General features: G+C 49.4%; 1 protein-coding gene across 1 annotated transcript; it reads right to left on the bottom strand.

Moving 5' to 3' along the window:
- Positions 1-923: 923 nt before the first annotated feature.
- LOC307048089 (pancreatic lipase-related protein 2) lies at positions 924-18,815 on the bottom strand (the record flags this gene model as incomplete). The annotated part of the gene is made up of 12 exons (XM_079696979.1): positions 924-987; positions 1,892-2,059; positions 2,939-3,050; positions 5,331-5,460; positions 5,861-5,979; positions 8,021-8,140; positions 9,599-9,718; positions 11,621-11,732; positions 12,491-12,625; positions 14,411-14,536; positions 16,124-16,278; positions 18,767-18,815. The coding sequence occupies 12 exons, from the start codon at positions 18,813-18,815 to the stop codon at positions 924-926; spliced, it is 1,410 nt and encodes a 469-aa protein (XP_079553105.1).
- Positions 18,816-25,805: the final 6,990 nt, after the last annotated feature.

The raw sequence follows: 25,805 nt of genomic DNA, 5'->3' as shown, positions 1-25,805 counted from the left end.
TTCCCTCTTGCATCTCCTTCCCTCCCACCCTCCTTATCCCACCACTCTAGGTGGTCACAGAGCACTGAGCTGATCTCCCTGTGCTATGCGGCTGCTTCCCACTAGCTATCTATTTTACGTTTGGTAGTGCATATATGTCCATGCCACTCTCTCACTTTGTCACAGCTTACCCTTCCCCCTCCCCGTATCCTCAAGTCCATTCTCTATGTCTGTGTCTTTATTCCCGTTTTGCCCCTAGGTTCTTCTGACCATTTTCTTTTTTTTTTTTTTTTAGATTCCATATATATGTGTTAGCATACGGTATTTGTTTTTCTCTTTCTGACTTACTTCACTCTGTATGACAGTCTCTAGGTCCATCCACCTCACTACAAATAACTCAGTTTCATTTCTTTTTATGGCTGAGTAATATTCCATTGTATATATGTGCCACATCTTCTTTATCCATTCATCCAATGATGGACACTTAGGTTGTTTCCATCTCCGAGCTATTGTAAATAGAGCTACAGTGAACATTTTGGTACATGACTCTTTTTGAATTATGGTTTTCTCAGGGTATATGCCCAGTAGTGGGATTGCTGGGTCGTATGGTAGTTCTATTTTTAGTTTTTTAAGGAACCTCCATACTGTTCTCCATAGTAGCTGTATCAATTCACATTCCCACCAACAGTGCAAGAGGGTTCCCTTTTCTCCACACCCTCTCCAGCATTTATTGTTTGTAGATTTTTTTGTTTTGTTTGTTTGTTTGTTTGTAGATTTTTTTGATGATGGCCATTCTGACCGGTGTGAGATGATATCTCATTGTGGTTTTGATTTGCATTTCTCTAATGATTAGTGATATTGAGCATCCTTTCATGTGTTTGTTGGCAATCTGTATATCTTCTTTGGGGAAGTGTCTATTTAGGTCTTCTGAGGCCACCACATTTTTAACAAGGGTACAGAGTTTGTAAAATGTCTTCTTGCACCATGTCGCTGCTGCAAAAATTATACCTGTGAAAGAAAACATTTCCAGCATGAGGCTCGTTTGCTTGTGGAAGCGTGACCTCAGATGAGTAAACAGCTTTTGGCCAACTCGCTGGGATTCGGACCTCTCTGACTGAAAAGCTTTTTGCTACACCAGGCAGAGTCCAAGTGACTCTCACCCAACAAATCCACTCAAAGAACCTCCTCCCCTCCTTGGGCTTTTAATGAGCTGAGAGTGAATCAGTGGTCATACCAAAGATTTTCAAAGTCTAGGGGGTTTTGGGCCTAGCAATGATGATCTTCTTTTAAGGTGGATCATATTTTAAACACAGTTAGGAGTTTCCATATTTTAAACACAATTAGGTACTCTCCAAACTCCTACCAAGTAAGATTCTATTTCCTCCAAATGAGAAGAGCTTTCCCCCATAAGCTAGATCCCAACACATGCCGTAGTCTCCAAACAAAACAATTTACATTAATACCTGCACCCCAGCTGAAATTAACTCAGAGATTTCCTACAAGTACTGCACGTGTCTTCCTTATTGCTTAAGGTAAAAGAGTTTCATATTTGCCTGTTCCTTGAATCTATGCCTTACCACTGAGGCCTTGCTCCTGTCAAGTTGAATTTGGCTTAAGGAAAATGATTGATTTTTCAAAGTAAATTGGATGGGTAGATGGAGAGTTGAGATGAATAGTTGGGTAGATGAATGGAAGGATGGCTGAACAGCCAGAAGGGTGAGGAGACAGGTCTGGAGAGATGGCTGGATGGATAAGTGGATAGGTAAGTGGATGAGCAGGAAGGGCTGGATGAATGGATGAGTCGATGAATACGCATATGGGTAGGTGGGTGATTGGATGCATGGATGGATTGGTGAATACATTGATAGCTAAATATAGAAAATAAAACTTAGATGGAATAAAAGATACTCACTTGGCCCTGTCTTCACCACTTTGCACTGTAATTCGGGAAGCCCCCAGTTTGGGCTGGAAGAGATTTATCACATTGTTGTTCCAGAGGAACTTGACCTTCTGGACTTTTCCTACATTGAGGTCCACATCAATGACATGCATATGACTTGCATCTGGTTGGAGGGATCCTCTGAAAACATAGACAGAAAATGTTATATCAGCTGGATATATAAATACATAGGATGACAGCAATTTATTTTTTCTTCAAACAACGGCTGATGTTTCTGCTTTTCTGCAAATAGGTTGTATGACTTCATGCACATCCAGGGGCTGCTAAAACACAAATGTATTTGTGAAGAACAGACCTTTAAAAAATACTGGACTCTAGATTTCCACTGTCTTAGTTTGTCCCTAGAGGGAAGTTAAATATTTGGGGTGGCATATTAACCCTATTAGTCCACTGCAGGACTATATTAACGCAACGTCTCATGTTAGAAGATGCCTGTGGGTCAGCCGAGGTCATTTGTTAGCCCCTCATATGTAGCACAGGAAGTTGTCAAAGAATTTTAACATGAAAATTATTATGTAAAAGTTCATGCAAAAAACAGAATCTATTTTTACAGCACGGTTATGCATTCATCCAACACACATTTACCAAGTACCTCGTATGTCCAGCAAAAGTAGGTGTTGAGGCTACCCCAGCAACGAGAAGCTGGCCTCAGGATTCCTGTGTGTGTGTTGCTGGGAAGGGAGTTGCCATACAAATGTGCCTGGCCTAAGGAGAATTTGATTTTCATAAAACCTAAGTCAGGAAGCAACGATTGACAATCCAAAAGGAGTCAGCATTTGTCTCATTTTAAATAGCCGGTTCCCCCTCTGGGCCTCACTCCTCTCATGTGTAAAATGGGGTGATTGAACCAGGTGCTAAGCCTTCCTTCCAGCTTTGACATTCCAAGATTCAATCGTTCTGTATAATAGATGGCTAGATTTATAAAGCAGTTTATACCCAATCTTGTATGAAGAATCTATTATGGAAAGTATGGTCATTTCACTTTACTATCAAACTTACTTGAAAATTTCATATTGTTTTGAGTTTCCATTACTTCCATACAAAGCAATCTTGATGTAACCACTCACTTTCTTTTTTCCAGCCAGTGTGACAGAGACCCTATATCTCCAATCTGTTGAAAGAAATACAGTCATTTGATTAACTCCTCTTGTTGAAAAGAATGACCCCGTGGACGCAGTCTTGTTCTAAGCTCTAAGTCCCCCGCGGATGAGAGGTAAGGGTGAATGTGACTAATGATTTCCTTAAGCGAGGTTTGGGGTCCCGGGATTCAGATTCTAGGTGGGGGTGAGGGACTCCAGAGGAAGTAAATCTTATACTTCAGCACAATCTCATGTCGATACAGCAGTGTATGTGCCCTGATGGATGCAAGGCAGCCGGTTACTGCACCTGTGTACCCTGGGTACACATCACTGGCCATCCCCAGAAAGGCCACAGGGAGAGGGAGATGCTTGTGGCTCTAATGTTTGGATAAATCACCTACCGCTCTTTTAGTTTATTGCTATTTTCACATGCAACGGACATATTCTCAATAGAAAAACAACTCAGATAAATTAAAAGAAGAAACAACCTTCATCAGCTCCCCATCTACCTGCCCTGCATCCCGGGTCCTTCCCTGACGTCACCACTTTGGTCTCTATACTTAATCAAGTCCAGTGGTTCCCAATCAGGGGGAGATTTTGCCTCCCTAGGGACATCTGGCAAAGTCTGGAGGCTTCTTTGGTTGTCACACTGGGGGTGAGGTGGGGTGTGTGTGGAGAGCTACTGGCATCTAGTGGGTAGAGACCAAGGATCTGTTAAACAAACTGCAATGCACAGGACAGACGCCTACAACAACGAATTATCCAGCCCCAAATGTCAGTAGTGTGAGGTTGAGATATGCTGATTTAGAGCTTTCTCTTTCTCTTTCTCTCACACATCTATGTATATAAAAGAATACAGGCTTCTTTTCCCTTCTTTAAATAGTACGTGTTGTTATTCTCTATTCGCCCCACCCATCCCCACCCCAGAATGATTCCCTTTCTCTGTCCTGCCCTGTGTTCCAGAATGTTTGCCTCCCACCCCAGGATCCTTGCTGCTGGCTTTTAGCTGGGTTTAGCCTATAAGAGGTGTATGCAGGAAGTCAGAAGGCAGGAGGAGAGAGGTGCAGGTGTCATCTCCCTGGCTCCCCCCTTGCTCCAGAACCATGAGTCTGGCAGAAACTCCCTCCTTCCCTGCATTCTGGGAGCTGCATAGCCACCAGATTCCGGGGGCCTCAGCATCCCTTGATTTTTTTTTTCTTGTTACAAATAAAAATATTTTATTATAAAATTTTGGAAAATATGAATATGGGTAAGTATAAATTTAACATGAAAATCTTGCTTGTTCCTTTAACCCTGCCCACACCTCTAACAGGAGGCCCTTCAGTAAAATCTCTCCATTTGAGCCACTTGGATGAAGTCTGTCTCCTGTTGGGACCCTGACTGATACATGACATGTTGCAGGCTGTTTTGTCACTTGCCTTTTCACTAAATATGCCTTAGAGATCTCTCCTCAGCACATAGAGCTATCTCCTTCTTTTTAGCGGTTCTGTACAGTATTTGGTGGTTTACCAATTGATGGGTATCCAGGTTTCTCTCTCCAATCTTCTGGTATTAAAAACAGTGCTGCAATGAACACCCTTGAGCACTTTCTCATGCAAGTATTTTCCTAAGGTACACTGAGAAGCGGAATGACTGGGTTAAAGGAATATACATATAAGACTTTATAGAGAGCGCCAAACCGTGATCTCTCATGATAAATATTGTGAAGATTACATGAAATACTGTATGTGAAAAGAGTTTTGTGAAGTGCTATATAATTTTTTTTTTAATGTAAAAATCCCTTGAAAAAGAATTCCTCTTCTATTCGGCTACCGTGTGATATTATTTATAACAAAAGAATCTTGATCATTTCTCTATCTTTTACTCTTTTCACGAGAAGCTGGGCAAAAACAACAACAGAAATGCAGCGTGCTTGTGTGTGTGCAGGGGGACTGGTAGAAGAGGTATTTAGCTGGGAGACGTCTTGACTTACAGTGGCTTTGCCCCACCTTGCCCTCTTCTGTTAATGGATCCATCCTTCCTACCACTGGGGTGGGTGGACATGTGACCCAGCCTGGGCCAATCACTGTACTTTATTCCATTGATCAGGATTTTTGGTTAAAGGGGTGAACTTGAGATCCAAGACAAATGCCATTCTACTGTCTTTCCATTATAGCTTAAACTGGTTGGAGGTGAGTTTCTGTCAATTGCTCCCAAGGATCCTAATAAGGCTGATACTCTAAAATTATTTGCAAGAATTTTTAAGATCCTAATAAGGCTGATACTCTAAAATTATTTGCAAGAATTTTTAAATGAGTAAAATGGAAACTTACGAGTAAAGTTACCACTGCTTCCTGTGTTCAGGAAAAAAGTTTGTCCCACAGCACTGGTTTTCCCCTGAAATTGGTCAGCATAGTGCCCCATTTTGGGGCATCCTTCAGCAGGACAAGGGAAACAGCCACTCTAGTGAAAGAAAACAGTCTGTCTGTGAGTCGTAGGCCTTTGACTCATGCATTTTCCTTTCCATCCTCCTATCTATCCATCCATCCATCCATCCCTCCCTCATCCACCTTCTCATCTACCTATGCTTCCTTCCATTCATGCATCCATCTACCCATGCATCCTTGCACACACTGGGAATTTTCCAGAATGAGAAGTTGGGGATCTAGGGAAGCCCCAGCACAGTTCAAGTCTGTGCTGTCCCCCTCCTGCCCATCCTATTCCTGGGAGGAAGGCTCTGTGAGCCTCAGCATTTCCAGTGCCTCCTTTCGTTAGCCGTGGAGTTACATCTCTGCTCCGTTCCAAGCCAAAGGGACAACACCACCATCACCACCAACTTCCCTGGGCCCCTGGTGTGACCTACCTCCTGAAACTCATTGTAAGATGCACAAGGGTAGCCTAGGAAGCCATCGGGGCTGAGGATGCTGCTTGAGTAATACTTGTAGCTTCTTAGGTGATTGCAAGCCACAAAGTCTTGGGTTCCTGAGAAGGCAAAGGCCAAGGGTGCTCACAAGAGGCATTAAACTTTTGAAGCCCGAACCATTCTGACCCAGCGAGGAGTCACCTCCGCATTTCACAGGTGGGTGTTGGTGCCCCTGAACACCTTGGTCACAATTCAAAATTTCTGTCATTGATCTTGACATACTTTGGGGCAAGTAGAAAAGCTGGGGTCTTGTTTAGTAGTGGTGGTTGGCTGGAGTCACTTTCCTCTCCCTGGCACTGTCCATTTTCTGGGGCGGTCCCCCTCAGGGCTAGGCAAGTGTTAGGGAATGAGAAGGTCTAACAAGCACCTCTGTCTAATCCCCGGGGGCCAGGCATGTAACGTAAATGAATAACGAAGGCTTGGGGGGAGTGGGGGGCGTTGGTTAGAGACATATCATACTTCACCTTTCGCATGAACCAAGCTTTTCTGTCTATGGTCTCAGGCTGAGAAATTCTTCCTTTTTACTCCTCCAGGCATAAGGTAAAAGCAATGGAGAGCAAGGTCACCATGGCCTCTGGCTACTCTTTCACTGCATTTTATTTACCGTCTTTCTCTTTAAACCAGAGTCCTCTTGTTTGGGAAATTGTTTTTTCCCGTCTCCAGCTACTAGGTACAAACTTCCCATGGAGTGATCCACAGTGACCCTGGCATACCTGGGGACCACTGCTGGGGGGTCTGCCGGGCTTCATCCACCACCCGTGGGGAAAGGAATGTTGCCCTTTGTGCTTGGGGGATTAGCTCTCCATAAGCCCCCCAGTCCCGAGCACCCCACAGCAACACTCATTACCAGACAATAGGACCTGTTTCGAACTTAACTGTCTCTTTCATCCAAAATTGCTGCCCAGGGATTCCATGTTAGAGAAGCAAGCGGATGTCACTGTTCCTCAGCGGCCAGGGTGACTGGGCACGCACACAACAGAAGCACATTCCAGCGACCGGTCACCTCTCTAATTAAACCTGGGCTCCTTCCTATTATGTGTGCCCTGCTCGTCCCATCTGAGAGGGGGCAGCCCTCACTGTGACTCTGGTGTTCTTTCAGAAAGCAGATCAGCCAAGGAGCCACCCCTCGAGTTACCTGGTGCTGAGCAGAGAGGAGGTGAAAAGCTCCACCGACTGTCGGGGGATGTTGGCTATTGTTTTATCCACTCTGCTCTTTCACATGAAGCACATGCAAGATTAAAATGCCACGGAAGGCCGCTCAGCTCAAGGTAACAAGCTGGACACAGAGCTTGCTTTGCGCCAGGCCCTTCGCAGGGTCCTGAGGAGTCCGGGTCGCCCAGGCCACAGCCCCTGGCCTCGGGGAACTCCCCGCTCAGAAAAAATAAAGACTAAAATGAGACGATCACAGACTCAAAGCCTCCACTTTTAGGGAGGAGAGTGAAGCCTGTTCTCAGGGGAGGGGCAACAGGAATAGCCCCAGGCCAGAACTAGGGACGGCTAATGGAGATGGTACTTTAGGTCACCTAACATTAGGGGTACTGGGCCTGCTCTCTCAGATAAATGGAGATACGTACAAGGCTCGTCCCCCAGACCCCCAGGCCTCCACCTCCATGCACGTGCCCCTCAAACCCACAGGGCACGTCCATCCTCCCCCTTCCCCCCATCGTCTTCTTACCAGCTCAATCCCTTTCCATCCCTAGCACCTGACAATAGCAAATGGCAAGAAAGTCAAAACCCTCCAAATCTTTGCTTATACTCTGCAGATCTTCAAGGAGCCTGTACTGAAGGAAGGATGGGGGCCAAAGGCAAAGCTGGGTCCTAACTGATGTGCCAGTGCAGCCCACGTCTCAGCATCCTGCTAAGGGGGAAAAGGCGCAGGCTGGGCATGGGGTCGGGCTTTGCAGCCAGAAATTGGGCTTAAATATAAGGTGGCCTTGGGCAAGTTTTATCACTTTTCTGACCCCATTTCCTCGTCTGTAAAATGGGGCTAACCAGAGTAACTATCTCGTGCCACTGCTGTGAAAATGCCCGGCACAGACCACACCACCTGCCTTCTCCCCAAGTGGAGCAGCTGCTGTCTTGCTTCTCTCATTTACATACCTTCCCATATTCCATTTATATCAATGATGGTTGACAGGGTATTTTTCTGACATCCAGGCATTTCCTTTCCTCCATTTGGGTAGAAATCCAGGTGGCCCACCTTTTGGCTCATTCCAAAACCTGAAACATTGGCAGCAGAGGTGAGTGGGAGGGAAGTGGTCCCAGAGTCAGGTGGTGGCCACGAAGAGCGTTCAACTCCTTCCAATGGGAGCAAGAGCCTTCTTGGCAACTTCTCCCCACAGTGCAGCCCCCCTGTCTCTGGCTCTGCAAAAGTTCTCAGATGAGCACTTGGCAAGACAAGAAAGGAGTTGGGGCTTCCCTGGTGGCACAGTGGTTGAGAGTCCGCCTGCTGATGCAGGGGACATGGGTTCGTGCCCCGGTCCGGGAAGATCCCACATGCCGCGGAGCGGCTGGACCCGTGAGCCATGGCCGCTGAGCCTGCACGTCCGGAGCCTGTGCTCCGCAGCGGGAGAGGCCACAACAGTGAGAGGCGCGCGTACCGCAAAAAAAAAAAAAAAAAGAAGAAAGGAGAGAGCAGAGGACGTAAGATGAGGGGGGAGGTAGGCTCTGGGTGAGCGGGCACATGTGTATTTGTGTCTGTCTGTCTGTCTTGGGGAGGCCCTGAACAACACGATACCATCATCGGTGTCCTGATACCATTATGCACCAGAAGACACATGTCAGGGCAGGGCTGGTGCACTTTTTATTACTTTATTCATTTTAAAATTTTGGTTTCTACATTATAGTGTTACACTGAGACCACATAAACTTTGTTGTTATATTGAGAACCACAGCACAGTGGCTAGGTGGTTTGGATTTTGAAGCACACAGACCTGTGATCACATCCTGGTTCTTCTTACATATCTGTGATCTTGACAATTACTTGACAATTACTTGATCAATTACTTGACCTTGTTGAGCCTCAGTTTCCTCAGCTATGAAGTGGTAATAACAATACCCACTTTTCAGGGTTGTTACAACGGTTAATGAGCTAATGTATGCAAAATGTTCAATGCAGCACATGGTAAACACACCATAAGTGACAGAATCATCAAAAACATACCTTTTATTGGCACATTTCATGAGTGGTTATACAAGAAAATATTGAAAAAAGAATGTTAATTTTAGAAGAATTCAATTAAGGGCTATATTTAATCTCCAACAAAACAAACTGTAAGCAAAGCTTTGACAAAAGAAGGAAAAAAATGCAAAGATTACCTCTGCATTTTGCAAGTACAGGTCAAACATCAATAATAAATACTACTCTGGATACTGACAGACTAGGGAAGGATGCAGAGTTTGGAGACTGAGTGAGCCTTCCACAGGTTATAGAAGACTTTTGTCCTACCTTGGGCCTCAGGCTGATATCACTGGCACTGAACTGGCTGGTTGTTTGTGGCTGACACCCGTTTTGACTGGTTGGTGCCCATACACCCATTTTGACTGGTTGGTTAACCACTTTGAATACCACCCTGTGGTATGTGTGTGCAGGTGGGGGAGGGTGGCAGGGGGCACATGCCTGGACCTGCTCTCATCAGTTACAGCCCTGGTCCCTGAGAGGTGGGGTGAGGAACTTACCCAAGAAAGGGATTATGGGTGCAGAATCTGTGTGAATCACATCCACAAACATGGCATCAGACGGGTCCAGCCGAACCTCCTCTGGCGTGCCCTGGAAGCATGGCTGTGCCGGGTCCAGCCCTAAGAAGGGGGAGGTGGACAGGGAGGCTGCACGCTAAGACCACCCAGGATCTAAACCCTGTATACACAAAATCCATGGGGATTCCTGGGCAAAGGACCACACGCCCCAGCAGTCATAGTTTGGAGAATTGAGTCTGTAGCTCCTGGTCTGCTTGGGAGAGAGGCTGGGACAGAAAGGCTGCCAGTGGGGTCGTTGCCCGTCACAGAACATCCAGAAATCCCCACTGCCTGGCGTCATGGAAGATCGGGATGGTACCCCGCGTCTCCCTTTTCCTTTTTTCCCTCACACACGTTCTGTTTGGCCACTGCCCTCCAAGACTGAGCTCCCGGGCCTGGCCCAGCTCCTCCACAGTCTCCAAGCCCTGCACAGTCCATTCCCCTGCGTCTGCGGTCATGGCCCCCGGCCTGCCGCTCGCTCCCCCGCATTCTCCCCTAATCTCTCTCCCCTCCAAGACCCCCTCAAACACGACCCCTTCATGGGAAATGTAGCCTCTCCTTTCTTGGCTCATTCCCTCCTCATGGCATAGGATTCTTTTGCATTAGTTAACTCTGCTTTGGCTTTTAGTTGCCTACTTAGTTGTCTGCCTCCTGTACTAGACTGTGGATTTTCTGAGGCAGGGGCCGTGCCCAGTTCATCTTCAAAGAAAAGCAGAGGGTTTCCCTGGTGGCGCAGTGGTTGAGAGTCCGCCTGCCGACGCAGGGGACACGGGTTCGTGTCCCGGTCTGGGAGGATCCCACATACCGCGGAGCGGCTGGGCCTGTGAGCCATGGCCGCTGAGCCTGCGCGTCCGGAGCCTGTGCTCCGCAACAGGAGAGGCCACAACAGTGAGAGGCCCGTGTACTGCAAAAAAAAAAAAAAAAAAGAGAGAAGCAGAAGGTGGAAGGAGCAGGGCCCTCAGGACTCGGTGACCTACATGTAGTGCTGGCTCTGCGCAAGGCCAGGTGCCTGTTCTCCTCGAACCTGGAAAGTGGGAATAACGACAGTAACTCCCCTGGCAGGGTTACTGTGAAAATCCCATGAAAAGACCTAAGAGAAAGGACATGGCAAACTGAAAAATTCTAGGTAAACAGGAACTATTGACCCTTTATCCTTCCCCCGAAGCCTAGCCTGGTGCCCAGAGCAACAGACGCATTCATTAAATGCTGACTTGAACAGTTTGCGTAAGTTACATACTGATGCGGTGCACCAAACGGTGGTCTGTGTCTATGTCCGTGTATTCATTCTGCCTAGTGTTTCCTTCCTCCATTCATTCTTTTTTTTTTTTTTTTTTTTTGGCGGTACGCGGGCCTCTCACTGCTGTGGCCTCTCCCGTTGCGGAGCACAGGCTCCGGACGCGCAGGCTCAGCGCCCACGGCTCACGGGCCCAGCCGCTCCGCGGCATGTGGGATCCTCCCGGACCGGGGCACGAACCCGCGTCCCCCGCATCGGCAGGCGGACTCTCAACCACTGCGCCACCAGGGAAGCCCCCTCCATTCATTCTTTACTGAGCCCCTCCTATGGCAGGTCTCAGCTAGTCACTTTCATTGTCTGCCTGTCCTGGCACAGCGAAGACATTCAATAAATATTTGTGAAACTGATGAATTGATTTTTTTCAAAAATCAGCTCACTTTTAAAAAAACTTTGCCATACGCTAGCAATAATAACCCTGAAGTCATGACTTTCACGTGTTAGTTATATTTTTCTTTTTTTATAAATGTATTTTTGCTTACAATCGTGTATTTTCTAGTACACATGAAAATACATGAACAATTATTTTTAAGTCCCCTGCACCGCCTAAAACCAGTTCCAGGAGGACCGGAAGGGGCGCCCTTGGCCGTGGGAAGCGCGCGGGTCTCGCCTTCCACCGCCTGCTCCCCTGGCTGGGCCGGCGCCCGCCCCCAACCCCGGCCCAGCGCCCCTACCTGTGATCCTGCCCACGCGGCCCCCCAGCCTCCTGCCCGCCTCAGCGGCCGTGTGCGCGCCCAGGCTGTGGCCGATGAGGTGCACGTTCTCGGGGCCATAGCCCAGCTGGGTCTGCGGAGGGAAGGAGCGTCAGGTCCCAGAGCACCGGGTGGGGACGCGCCGGCTCTCGGGGAGCGGGGAGCGAGCCAGGACCCAGGCTGGAAACTCGGGAGGAACGACCCCCGGCTCCTGGCCGCCGCCTAGGACAGCGCGACCCGGCCCCTGGCTGGCCACAGTCTGCAGGTCCCGGGGTCCGGCTGGCGCGCGGGGTAACGGTGCTGACCGGCGACCAGCGCGTCACCTGCAGGCCGCCTTGGCCGGGACTGGCAGTGCTCTGCCGGCTCCCACACGCAGCCCACCGCGGACCTCCCTCCCCTCGTCCCCGGCAGGGGCTGGGCCAGTGCAGAACGTGGTAATGGGCCCGGCTCTGGGGTTCTCCAGACTCGACCTTCCTGGAGGCTGTAAGGGACCTTCCCGGAGGCTGTAAGGGACCTTCCCTGAGAGTGCAGACTCATCTGGGCTGAGAACTTCAGGGCAGCCCAGCCTGCTCTACAATTCCCAGAACAGCCTGCAAGGAAGGCTTATTTCAAAAGGGGAAACTGAGGCTTGAAGAGGTTAGTCTGCCTCAGGCCCCACAGCTAGGGATCTTCAGGACAACCCCGGAGGGAGGAAGTTTGCAGCTTCATGTAGCAAAGGCCCTTCTTGGGCTCCCGGCTTTCAGGCTCTGCCTCTACCCATGGGTCCCCAGGCTGCCCCTGGGTGCCACGGGGCGCTGGCCTGCCCCTCTCCCTGCCCCCTACCCACAGGACGTGGCCCAGGCAGGGGGTTACCGACAGCCCTTGTATTAAGTAAGCTATCTCCGCTCCCACGACCCGAGTGTTGTGGACAGCTTGGGTGTATCCTGTGCGGGCCCCGCGCTTCCAGTCCACACACATGCAGTTCACCTTCTCCACTTTAAACATTTTCTGGGAAAGACAAACATGAGGGAGAAACCAGTTTATTAACAGCCACGGGTTGCACACTCCAGAGATAGGAATTCACAACCGTCAAGCATCTAGCTTGTGTCAGAGCTTTAATAATCCTCACACTTGTCCTGGTCCGCACCACAGTGCTATGAACTGGGTATACTTACTCCCACTTAGCAGATGTGGAAACTGAGGCCTGGAACAGAGTGACTTGTCTAAGGTTTTACAGATGGTCATTGACACAACCAGGTCAGAAAGATGACTTACGAGGTCAGGGGTTAGCAAACTACTACCTGAGTGCCAAATCCACTCGGGTAGTAGTTTGCTAACTGCTTTTATGAAGTTTTATTGCAAACAGCCACACCCATTTGTTTACATAGCGTTCATCTCTGCCTCATAGCTACAACAGAAGTCATATGAGCTGAAACCATGTGACCCACAAATGCTACAATATTTATTACCTGCTCTTCTACAGGAAAGTTTGCAGACCCTTATACTAGATAGTTGAAGCCACAGAGAGGCTGCTTTTATGTTCCCAAAAATGCTTTGATGGGAGATATAAAGTATTGAGGGACAAGTTTAATAAGATGAAATTTAGACCAAGGTAGGAGACAACTCTCCCGGATACATGCATCTTTTGTATCATGTAGTGTGACCCAAGCACAGATACTGGTCCCTTGGGGGGTGGAGGGAAGAAACATCAGAAAGGGCTACACTATATCCTTTGTTCATTTGGGGAGGTCCTGGACTGCATTTTGAAGCTGGGAGTGGTTGGCTGGGGGGTCAAGGCATCGTGGTGGACCACATACCCTCGGCTCTCCAATTTCCAGGTCCGCATAGCCTCCCTCTGGAACTCAGGAGAAACTCAGGTGAAACCCCAGACCAAGAGGAACAAAGAGCGCTCGGGCAGAAGCTGTTCAAAGTCTTATCCCAGCGCAGCTTAAGCCTCTAAGAGCCGTGCCATGGGCACCTCCTATAGGCTAAAGCTGTAGACACACGGGATTGTGGTGTCTAACAAAGACCTCATTTCGCATTCCACCTCTGGATGCAACTTTGGGCAAGCATTGAACTTTTCTTTGCCTCAATTTCTTCATCTATAAAATGAGAACCGTAACTGTGCCTGCCTCACAGCGTGGCTGGGAGGGTTAAACGGGACAAGGACTGTGGAATGATTAGCACATGCCAGACTCACAGTAAGTGCTCAGGAAATGGATGGTATGAATAATAATTCATTACTAATATTCATGATCACAATAGAGCCACACTGTCCAATACTGTGGCCACGAGCCACGTGTGGCTCTTTACAATTAATTAAAATGAAATAAAATTTAAAATTCAGTTCTTTGGTCACACTAGCCACAAGTCAAGTGCTCAGTAAGCCCAGGCGGCCAGTGATTCGGGTAGAGCAGATACAGAACATTTCCATCATCACAGAAAATGCTATTGGATAGTAGTGCTGCGGGGGGTAGAGTATTTTTTATGACATACAAGGGTTTTATATAAACCATCAGAGACAAACGCCAGGTAATTTGCTGTTGTCTCCACCTCTGGGACTTTCTGATTGGACTCTGGGTCTTTTCAGCCTCATAAGGTGATGTTTGACTAGAGGTTCGTGGGCTGGGAGACCTTGACATTGGGTGCCCATGAGAACCCCAGTTTTCCTCAGTGGTTTTAGGATGGACCCATCTCTCCTGGGAGGTTATCCTTTCCCAGCCTCAGGGGATGCAGCGTTTGACTCCATGTGCTGGGCGCTGCTCTCACCAGGTGAGGAGGGTGAGTGCCTACCTTGCACAGGTCAATTATCCAGTCCTCCTCCCCCTTGTCTAGGAAGCCGTGGATGACGAAGCGCGTCTTGCGGTCTAGTTGGAAGTTTGAAGCCTCGATGGTGGCTAGGTCAGTGACATTGATCCGCTGGTTAAATTAGAAAAGATGAATTTGAATGTTGGCCTTTCCAAACCACAGACCCATTAGAGCCCATTCCTGTAAGACCAAGGTGACAGATTCAACTCCCAGAAGTTGGGTGAGGCTAGAACAGGAGTTCCTGACTTAGGGTTGGAGGATTGATTCAGAACGTCCAAGTTTATTGATTTTTCTATACTGACATGTAGCATTTTTGTTAATTGTGAAATTGAGCAACAAACATAGCAGACTTAGCAATATACTGTCACCAACAGAGGTGGCAGATATTTTCATTTTATATTACAGTTGTTACAGATATTTAAAAATATCATTTGTACTCATTACTATTTAAAATTACAGAAGTTATTAGAACAACCCCTAGATCTTGTTATTTAGTGAGATAATAAAGCAGCACACATATTACTATATCCCATATTTATCTTTTTAAATGTTCTGATAACTGTTTTCCAGTATAATTAGTGTCCTTTTTTTTTTTTTTTTGTGGTACGCGGGCCTCGCACTATTGTGGCCTCTCCCGTTGCGGAGCACAGGCTCCGGACGCGCAGGCTCAGCGGCCATGGCTCACGGGCCCAGCCGCTCCGCGGCATGTGGGATCTTCCCCGGACTGGGGCACGAACCCGTATCCCCTGCATCGGCAGGCGGACTCTCAACCACTGCGCCACCAGGGAAGCCCTAGTGTCCTTTTTAATCCAATGTTTTTTATTTTATGCATTTAACCCTTCCTGCTCCATTGAGGTGCATCTCCCCTCATGCCTGATGCTTCTGGCCCAGGGGTTCCTCAGCTTTTTTGTGCCAGGACCTCTTTGGCCATCTGGGGAAGCCTATGAATCCCTTCTCAGGAATTTTTTTTTTTTTTGCATAAAATATATTTTATTTTAAAAAATTATCTTTTTAAATGGGGACTCTGGGTGGGTAGTTTGTCACCTAGAATCCAACAGTAGATGACCTCGGGGACCTATAGACAGACACCCTGCTCTCTCAAACTTGGTTTGGGGTCAGAGCTGTGAGCTGCTTGAGTTCTGAGCAAGTTCTTCCTGTTCACTTCTGAGCACCTGGAGGAAGCCTGCTGGCCTCCACCTGGCAGGCCTTCTGGGAACTGAAGATTGCTCCAAGGGTCCCCAAATTTCTCCTTTGTCATTAAATGTCCCCTGTTCCCCTTCTACCTCCTGAGGAAGGATTTACATCGCCCGATCCCTACCCTCTGAGGGGCTACGCTCCTTCCACTGCCTGGTTCGGAAAGAAGACAGACCCTCTCAGGGATACATAGGTCTGGGTTTCTCCATAAGAGCTGCTCACACCCCCTTCCTCCCCAAACAGGGTTCTAATCCTGGGAAGCCCTGCAGTTCTGTGCACAAGTGTGTGAATGTGTCAGTTTCCGGGTTGGGCGTCCATAGATTTCATCAGGTACTCGAAGGGATTTATGATCCCGAGAGCTAAGATGGCTCTAAGTCTAACATTGGTGAGGGAGCATCATGTAAAAAGTTCCAAGGCAGTGAATTATTCCTCAGATAACCATGTGAAGGCTCCAGCGTGGGCGCCCAAATCCCCCACCATGCGGTCATTCTATGCCCCTCTTACTTGGTAGTTATTTGGATTCTCATTTGTATACAGAAGAAAGTGGGTGTCAATGTCCTCGGGAGACCAGGGAAATAACTTTAAAGGCCGCTGAAAGATCCTGGTCCATGGTTTTTCATCGGAAAAGCAGCCAAAAGGTTTGTAGCAGATCTCCTTTCCTGGGTCAGGAAGAGGAACAAACAGGACACTTGTGAGGTTCTGAGAAGGAGCAATGTCATCTCAGCTACTCGGGAGGACTCTTCAGGGTACAGCTCAGGGCTGGTGAAGGCCAGTGCTCATCTTTATCTTTGCTGTCAGTGTTCCTCAGACTTCTGTGTTGATAAGAACCACCTGGGGGCTGAGGGTGAATGAGCATATACACACCCCCAGGCCCGTCCCTCAGAGATTCTGATTCAGAGGGTCTGGGGTGGGGCCCGAGAAACAGCATATTTAATAAATGCCCCTGTTCATCAGGCAAGTTGGGGAATCACTGAGAATTCCTGGGAACCTTCAGCCTTAAAACTACCTCTTGCAGGAAACTCCCAGATGGCCCTTTACATCCACTCATCAACCATCAGGTATTTATCAAGTGTCTACGAATGTCGTAGCACAGAAATGCTACTCGATGAGTCTTGAGGTCTCTCTTACATCCAGCACAGGCCATGCACACAGTAGGCATTCCTGGGCATCTGTCCAGTCCACATGTCTTCACGTCATCCTTCTGTGCACCTTTATTTTTTCCAAATTATTCTCTGCCATTTCAGATTTCCCTCTTCTCTGAAAAGGTAAATGTCTTAAGAAGAGGGAGAATTTATTTTTGCATCATACTGTGTATAGTAGGGGCTCAGTACATGCAATTGATGACCTAAATATCCCCATCTAAATCTGAGGGTCCTTTCTCTAGTCCATGACATATTTTCACAATTATGTCACCCCCAGTATAACCAGGGGTGACATAATTTCAAATCCAGAGGATTACAATGGATTTTCTCTCTTAGGCTTCCTCAACTGATGGAGCCAAATATTGGTCATTCATCCAAAAACTGGTAATAGTTAATACTTGTTGTTTACTATGTGCCAGACACCACACTAGTGTTTTACCAGTATTGGCCTGTTTAGCCTCCAAACAGCCCATGAGGAAGGAATGAATAGTGCCTCTATTTGACAGAAGAAGAGCCCAAGGCACGGAGATGAAAAGTCAGCTACCCAAGGCCACAGCCAGTGGTGGAGCCACGATTTGAACCCGAGAAGCTTAACTGGGAATAAAAGTAGGAATTGGGGAGCCATAGAGACAAATCAGATCGAAACCCGGCCCTGAAAGAGAGGAAATCTAACTGGGAAGGAATAAAGACAGCGTTGAATTCATTCTGGGAAGAGGGAACAGTCCCACAGGAAAGGCCACAGGAGGCTAAAGCAACTTGGCTTCAGATGGTAAGCGCAGGGGCTTCGATGCCAGGTTAAGATACCTGGGCATTAGGTGGGTAGTGGGGAAGTGCTGGGGGTGCTGAGCCCATGAGTGGGGTGGGAGCCAAGTGTAAGTGGCTCAGAGGTTGGGGAGCCTGGGGGCAGGGGAGAGGCGTTCTGACCTGATGGCAGAGGAAGTTAAGGAAGAGGTGAGGAGATGGGGCTAGGGGGTGCTGTCCAAGCCTGGTGTGGGACAAGTGAGTTTGAGGCATGGTGGGAGGCCCTGGTGGAGCTGCCTGGAACATGGGAGGACTGGGGGTGTGCTGGTGGGGACTGGACAAGGGGGCAGTCCTGAGGAACAGAAAGATGAAGAGGGCACCTGGAGTGACCTTTGGGAATGCCCATGTCTGGGGCAGGAGGAAGCAGCAGATCAGCGAAGGAGACCAAGAGGGGTTGGAAAGGCCTGAGGAACAGCCAGACCCCACCCAGGCTCTTCTGTCAGGGGGCCAGGTCTGGCTGCAAGGCCAGGGTGGAATTCCAGAAAGGCAAGAGGGGGCTGGGGACAAGCTGAGGAGACAAGGGGGGAAGGGTCCGAATGCAGAAGAAAGCCCTTGCAGGGACTGGAGGAGACCATGTCTGCTCTTGGGGAGACTGTGCTCAGCAGGGTTTGGGGGCCCGAGCCAGGCAGTGAAGGGTTCTGACTGATGGGAGAGGAGGTGAGAAGACCCGACAGTGTGGGAAAGAGCACCTGCGAGGTACACCTGCGGGGAGGTGGGGGGATGGGCATAAGCAGATTCGGGCTCGGGGGGCTTTGGTAACAAGGGAGGTTTCAGGACAAGTAAAACGTGGGTGTCTGCATCTCCTCTGGGCAGGAGGCCGGGCAGGACGGGAGTTCACAGGGGGACACGTCCACAGGATTTTAGTCTGCAGACGTGCACTTGTCCATGCCTAGGGACTGAGGGTATTGGGGGCCTGACAAGAACATCCCACTCTCCACCTGGCCCAGCTGCCTGCCACCTCCGCCGCCTGCTCCAGCCACTGGAGCCTTTGCAGGAGGATGGAACAATGCTGGGATCATCCTTGTTGAGCATGGTACCCTGTCTTTACCGCAGAGTCATCACTCCCCGACTGGTAGCGATTGCTGTTTCATGCAATAAGAATAATGCTGTTAATTAGGAAGAAGATGATGATGATGCCTCTGTCTGTCTCCCCCAAAGGCCAGCCCAGGCCCGGTCACCAAAGGAATGGTGGCAGCATCCTCACCTCTGACTGTGGCCAGCAGGAGAAGGCCGATGGTCCAAGAGGGCAGCATCTTCGGGGATGAAGACAGAGACACGCACGGACACCAGATGCACAGGCACGAGGCTGGCGGACAGGGCGGGCCGCCCTCAGCACACATGGGGCCCTCCCTCGAGGTGGGGACCCTGAGGCTGAGGCCTCCCTGCACACAGGGAGTTGGGCAGCACCTCTCTCGGACCCTGGACCCAGGGTCTTCGCACTGCTGTGCTCCCCTGTTCTGGGCCACGTCCCCCTGGAAGCCCTACCCCTACCCGGCTCCCTGCCCACGTGGGGCTGTGACTTACTGTGTGGCCCCAGAGCTTCCACCTGCAGCCCAGCAGGTTGGTCATGGCCTTTTATAATCAGACTTTATCCTTTGGATTCCTCAGAAAAGGACGGGGGTGGGGGATAGATAGGGCTCTGTACATGCCAGGTTTGAACCTAGGTTATCATAAACACATAAAGCCAGCTCAGCCGGGGGGCAGGGCTGTTTATAAAGTGAGATTTGAGGAAAGGGAAACTGACTTTATGGGATGGCAAAAGGCTCTGTTAATCTGAATTTACAGGTACAGTTGCCAAAAGATCGTGGTCCCCAGGTGATAACAGGGAAACTCCAAGCTGTAGTGCCGCCCACTCAAAATCCTCTTGGAAACAGGAAGCCCAGACTCATCTCATTGCCCTGCAGACCCTGGCAGAGCCGTGCAGGAGTGGGCAGTCCGAAGCATCTGTTTATGAAGACAGCCCTTGGTTACTTTGGGGGTGAGGTGGGTGGAGAGCATCCTTCCAAAGATGCTGGACAGAGTTGTAAAAACCCTGCTGGTGGAGGCACTCAAAAGAGTCAAATAAACACTGTTCAGATACAGCTTTGTTGGGAAACAATATAGTTTATGACCCGGGGATAAGAAAGATGGAAGTGTTTGCTTTCCTTCAGGGCTGAGGGGGTGACAGCCAGGTGCTGCCCAGCTGTTTTTAAAATTGACATATGATTTAGATGCTCCCAAGTGTATAAATCTTAAGTTGAAAACTTGAGTACAGTTTAATGAGTTTTGACAAATGTATACTCCTGTGTATACGCCCCAGATCGAAAAGCATTTCCAGCAGCCAGAAGTGTCTCTCATGATCCCTGCCATGATACCACCACCTGCATAACCATGCTCCGACTTCTATCACCGTAGATTAGTTTGGTCTCTTCTGGGATTGCATATAAGTGGAATTATACAGTATGTGCTGGTTAGAGTCTTGCTTCTTTCACACAACACGGTTTTGAGATTCATCCATGTTGTTCCATGTATCTATAGTTGGTTCCTTTTTATTGCTGTGTTATATGGTACATTTCTGTGTGAATCTATCACAGTTGGTGTATCCATTCTGCTTTGGTGGACACGTGCGTTCTTTCTAGTTTGGGACTGTTATGGACGATGCTGCTGGGAACTTTCTAGTCTAGTACCTGTCTTTTGTTAGACTTGCACTTGTTTCTCTCAGGTTTGTCCCCAGAGGTAGCATTGCCAGGTCCTGGGGTGTGTGCGTGCTTAGCTTTAGGAGCTGCTGCCCTAAACACTTTCCCACAGCGACTGCACCTGCACGAACTCCCGTCGGCAGCTGGGCGAGAGTTCCAGTTGCTCCATATTCTACTCATGCCCTTCAATCAATCCCAGAAGCACTAAGGTTGCCAGCAATTTCCAGAGGGTTTCAAGGTAGAAAATGGCTTCTTTTTTTGTGAACCTCCCTTCTGAGAACTCTGAGGCTGGAGGTGAGCAGGGTGGTGCTGAGGGAAGCCCAGGGCTTCAAGTGGGCTTAAGAAAAGTCAAGGTTTGTGGAACTGGTAAAGTGATGATGAACCTCAGTGGGGTCACCTATGCTTCAATGACCCCAAAGCCCAGTGTTGCCACCCCACAGCTCCTGGAGGTGTCCTGCAGCTGAAGAAGGAGGTTAGTCCAAGGCCTGACACTCATGCTCATCAAGGACCGTACTGAGGAGCCTGGAACGGCAGTATTAGGCTGAATGGAAGCCCTGGACCCATGACATGGGGCCAGTGGCTGCCCACCACTCTTGGGAAAACATACAAACTCCTTACCAGGGTGCAGCGTTACCTGGACCATGCCTCTCTTCCCTCCCTCACCTTGAGTCTCGCTCATTGAACTCCAGGCACACAGGCTGTGTGTAGTCTCTTGAAAGTGCCCATCTTGGTCTTTGCATATTCTGTTTAGTCTTCCTGGAACACACTGCCCTCAGCCTTTCCCTGCCTAAACTGAAGTTATCGCTCAGGGCTCAGCTTAAATGTGACATTTTCAAAGAAGCCTTCTCCAGTGCCCATGGAGAAACTAGACCTTCCTTTACATCTCATCACTTTCCTTAGTTTTTCTTCCATGGAATGTATCCCAATCATTGGTAATTATATTTCAGTGATTATTTGTTTAGACCTTGCTTTGGTGGCAGGGTCAAGGTCTGTAGAATCATTAATGTGTCACCAGAGCTTAGGACAGCGCCTGACAGGTACTAGGTGATCAATAAACATTTGTTGGATGAAAGGGTGAGACATTAGAAGCTAACGGTGGTCTGGATAACATCCAGATCTCTGCTGCCTTCTCCTCCCTGCTCTGTGCCCTGGAAGCTGTCTCTATGGACGGCCTCCCTGCACTACTTGCCCTCGGCCTTCTGGTTGGGTTCGGTCAATGGGAAGGAGGTGGGAGGAGGGAGAGGTCGGGATATTTCTTCCCCAGGCTCCCTCCCTTCTGTGCTCTGGTCGGGTGACGGCTGCACTTCTCTCCTGACAGCTGCAGCTCCTCTCAAGCAGCTCCTCCCCTGGCCCCAGCCCCTTCCAGACTCTCATGACAGCTTCCTCCCTCCAAGCTTCAGATTCCAGGGAAGTTAGAGCTCCCAGCTGCTGCTACATCCCTGGTGATTTAGTACCCCTAGTGGATTCCCTTAACCCTGTCCATAGTTCTGTAAACAATCCCTTGGATAAGCCCTTGGACCGGGCCATCTTTTGTCACCGGGGCCCCAGCAGGTGCATCTAGCCACTGGACATCTCCTGAGAGAGGTTGGTCACAGTGGTTCAGAGGCCTGTGGTCCATCTGGTGGGGTAGCTGGGCCTTGGGCACCACCCTTTCCAGACTCTATATTCCTAATGAGGACATTTCCATCCTCGTTAGGAAAGGGTTTGGATTGTGTAATTGTTTGGTTTCACCACCCATACTAATAGCAGCCAAGCCTTTCTGTGACTTGATTGTCATTTTTGACAAAGATTTAGTAAGGCACTTTCAGATAATCTGTGGTTCCCATTGTCCATGCTCTCCTGGTTCCAGCTGCAGACTGGTCAAGGAATCTGGGAAAACTTCTCACGTGAGTGGCCAGTGGTGTTTCATCTGGTCAACAGTCACCTGGGAGGGCAGAGCTGGAAAGAAAGGGGAGGGTTATAGCTCAGTTAGGCAAGAAGCGATTCTTATTATTTCCAGGTCACCAGGCTCTGTTCTAAATGCCAAGGGCAGATCGTGGTCACCCCTGTCCTCAAGGGACCCACTGAGGCAGATTTGCTCAATATGAGGAAAAGCTTTCTAAAGGTTAGAATCACTGGGAAGTAGGATAGGCCTTTGCTGGTGGGGCATGACCCCTGCCTTACTTGGAGGACATTGTGACTGAGTAGACATGGACAGAAGCCAAGCCTCAGATGTAGGGTGACTGAAGGGATGGACTTCTTTTTTTTTTTTGCAGTACGCGGGTCTCTCACTGTTGTGGCCTCTCCCGTTGCGGAGCACAGGCTCCGGACGCGCAGGCTCAGCGGCCATGGCTCACGGGCCCAGCTGCTCCGCGGCATATGTGGGATCTTACCGGACCGGGGCACGAACCTGTGTCCCCTGCATCGGCAGGCGGACTCCCAACCACTGCGCCACCAGGGAAGCCCAAAGTGATGTACTTCTAAGGTCGTTTTAAAATCTGGGATCCCACAGGAAATTTTGGAAACTGCAACCTAGAGAAAGGACTCACCTTTCAATTCAAGCAAGAGTCACCCTGAAGGAGCACAGCATCCAAACCCCTCTTTCAAAGTGGATAAGGAATTATCCAAGAGGTGACAATACCTAAGATAATGAGAAATAAGCTGAACAAACACATCTCGGGAATACAATCTCTGGAAGAGGTGTTGAGGGCATGAGAGAGAACTGAATATCAGAAGAGAAATAGCTGGTGTTGGTTCAAAAGGTGTCTTGAGAGAAAATGGCGGCAATCAAATCGTAGCTCCTAGAGCGCCTTTTTTATTCCCATTCTACAGCCAAGGCAACAGAGGCCCTGAAAGTAAGGGGCTTAGTTGGGGTGAATGGAGGAGGAGGCGTTGATTTTAGGCGCCACCTCCTACTGTGCAGCTGCTCTCTCCTTCTGAAGGCCTCAGTTTGCTGCCCTGTAAATGGGGGGAATCCCAGTGGATTTAGGAACACTGTTCCTGCACCAAGCTGCCCCCCACGGGGCTGGGCACGCCTGCCACAGTCACCAGTGGCTGGGGGCAGACCCACTGGGTGCTCTCAAGCAGTCCCGAGCCTGCCTGGTCTCTGTGACAGGTGACCCAAGGCAGGGCCCCATGCCGCCTCCCGGTTGGCTGCCCATGGCAGGCACAGCTCAGTTCCTCCTTCCTCTCTGGGGACCTGAGGTTCTGAGGTCCTGCCAGCTGTCTTCCCTGGGAGGGAAGGGAAGGCCAGCACCTGTGGGAAAAGTCATTCACTGGCCACATGTAGGCAAGTGGCAGCGTCAGAGCCTGGGGAGCCCTGCCAGCTGGCGCAGCCGCTGCCCTGGGGAGGGTGTGGCTTGGGTTCTCCTTCTCCTGCACCCTGAGGCCAACTGAGACCTGTTCATTCCTTGCTTTCATCACCTTTTTTATCTGTTCCCTCCCCTCCCCTCTCTCTGCCCTTACCCTCGAGGGGCTGGCGTCACGTCTCTCTAGGGCACCACATCTGCCTCCCCCAGAGCTTCCTCCCAGCTCTAATCCTGTGGGTGGCTCCTTGACACCCTCAGATGCGTGTTTCACATGTTTGTTCACTCTTTTGTGTTCATTTTTATGTGGCCAGAGCGTGCTGGATGCTCTTCCAGCCTTGAGGGTGTAACAGGGAACAGACTATCCTGCTGCCCTGCCCTCATGGAATTGATGGTCCCTTGGGGCACAGACACTGATTGCCTAAAAGAAATACAATTTCAGCTGATTAAACAAGCTAACAAGGAACAGAACACTGAAGAGGGCTTGTACCAGGGCTACGTAATTTGGGCTTTAACTAAAGAGAATAGTTTGCGGGTATCCGGTGGAGAGGGATCCAGTTTAAGTGGAGTCCAAGCTCCTAAGCCGGACATGCAAGGTTGGCCACTGTTATAGGTTGGGTTGTGTTCTTCACAAAAAGATATGATGGAGTCCTAAACCCTAGGACTTCAGAACATGACCTTTTGGAGTTAGGGTTTTTACAGAGGTAAAATGAGGCCATTAGAGTGGGTCCTAATCCAGTATGACTGGTATCCTGATAAAAAGGGGAACTTTGGATACAGAGACATGCACAGAGGGAGAAGGCCATGTGAACATGAACGAAGAGATTTGGGTGATATTTCTACAAGCCAAGAAATGGCAAAGATCACCAGCAACCACCAAAAGGAGAGAGGCATGGACAGGGTCTCCCTCACAGCTGCCGAAAGGACCCGAACCAGTGACAGCTTGGTCCTGGGCTTTCCAGCCTCCAAAATTGTGAGATCATAAGTTTCTATTGTTTCAGCCACGCCATATGTGGTACTTTGTTATGGCAGCCCGAGAAAATTAACATGGCCACCACGAGGCCTCGCCCAGCTTCATTTCTGCTCTTCCCTGATGCCTTCCCACCCTACAGCTGCTTAGATGGAAGGACACACAGTTCTGGAAGACACCTGGTCTTTTCCTCTCCTGAGCTTCTGCACCTGTGGGTTCCGCTGCCAGGGACGTCGGCTGTATCTCCCCACTGAGGAGCGCCCTGGGGTCCCCGCTCCCACCCCCGAGGCTCGTTCCTCCCCCACCCCTCCCTGCTCCTCTGTGGCCACGTTTGCTCTTCCGTTCCGGGTCCCAAAGCCAACTCTCTGCTGTCAAAGCCTGTGGCACTGGACATGTCTTCCACATTTTCAGTCCCAGACCATACTCTCCAAGGTTTCTCAGACCTGAGTAAATAGAAGGACACCATCCTCACTAAAAATTTCCACCCGCCCCCCGGACATTCCCATCAACATCATTTCATTGCACATCAATTTAGGAAACAAAACTCTTACTGCAAATTACCACAACAAAGAGAAAACCTTGTCTCTGTAACTCACTAAAAAAAAAATAGATGATCATCTAGGTGAAAACACAAAATTAATAAATTCCCTTGGAGAATAAGGAATAAGTTCACTTGGAAGCCTGGGATGAGAAGACTCGCCTTTAGAGGATTCAGGAAATACTGTTTCCTTGGGGAGCTTCCCCCAGCTGCACGGGGAGAAGTACCCAAGGGCTTTTTAAAAAGGCCTGTAAATGGGATTGTTCTTGAATTGGTCAGGGTGGGGCCTGGGACAAGCCCCTCCCCCCATCTTTTTTTTAAGCTCCCAGTTGATTCTGGTTTGCAGGGTGGTTGGTGCAACCCTGGCACTCCTGGAGCTGCCTCAGCTAGTCTCGTGAGCCCTTGGATGCCCAGCTTCCTGCACCTTGGGGTGAGCATGCAGGGCCTGAGTTGGGTGGGTCTGAAGCCCATCCTAACAAGCACTGCTTTGTGTGCCTGCTGTCTTCTGGTAGCTTTGAGTCTGGGGTCAGACTGTGGCCATACTCCCTAAGGTGCCTCCCTCATCTTACAGCTCCCTGACTTAAGGATGGAGCCTTCTGTTCCATTTTACAGATGAGAAAACTGAGACCCAGAGAGGTGGAAAGTCCTTGCCCAAGGTCACCAGGCTTGACTAGAGCGCTGACTGCTGGCTCAGTGCCTTTTCCTATTGCTTCCAACCAGACTGAATGTCCCCCTGAGCTTTATGTTAACAGACTGACTATGAATGGGGTGTATTT

Source organism: Hyperoodon ampullatus (assembly GCF_949752795.1).
Source record: "Hyperoodon ampullatus genome assembly, chromosome: 1".
In the NCBI taxonomy this organism is placed as follows: domain Eukaryota; kingdom Metazoa; phylum Chordata; class Mammalia; order Artiodactyla; family Ziphiidae; genus Hyperoodon; species Hyperoodon ampullatus.
The sequence above is the reverse complement of the archived record's forward strand: the minus strand, read 5'-3'. Positions and strand labels throughout refer to the sequence as shown.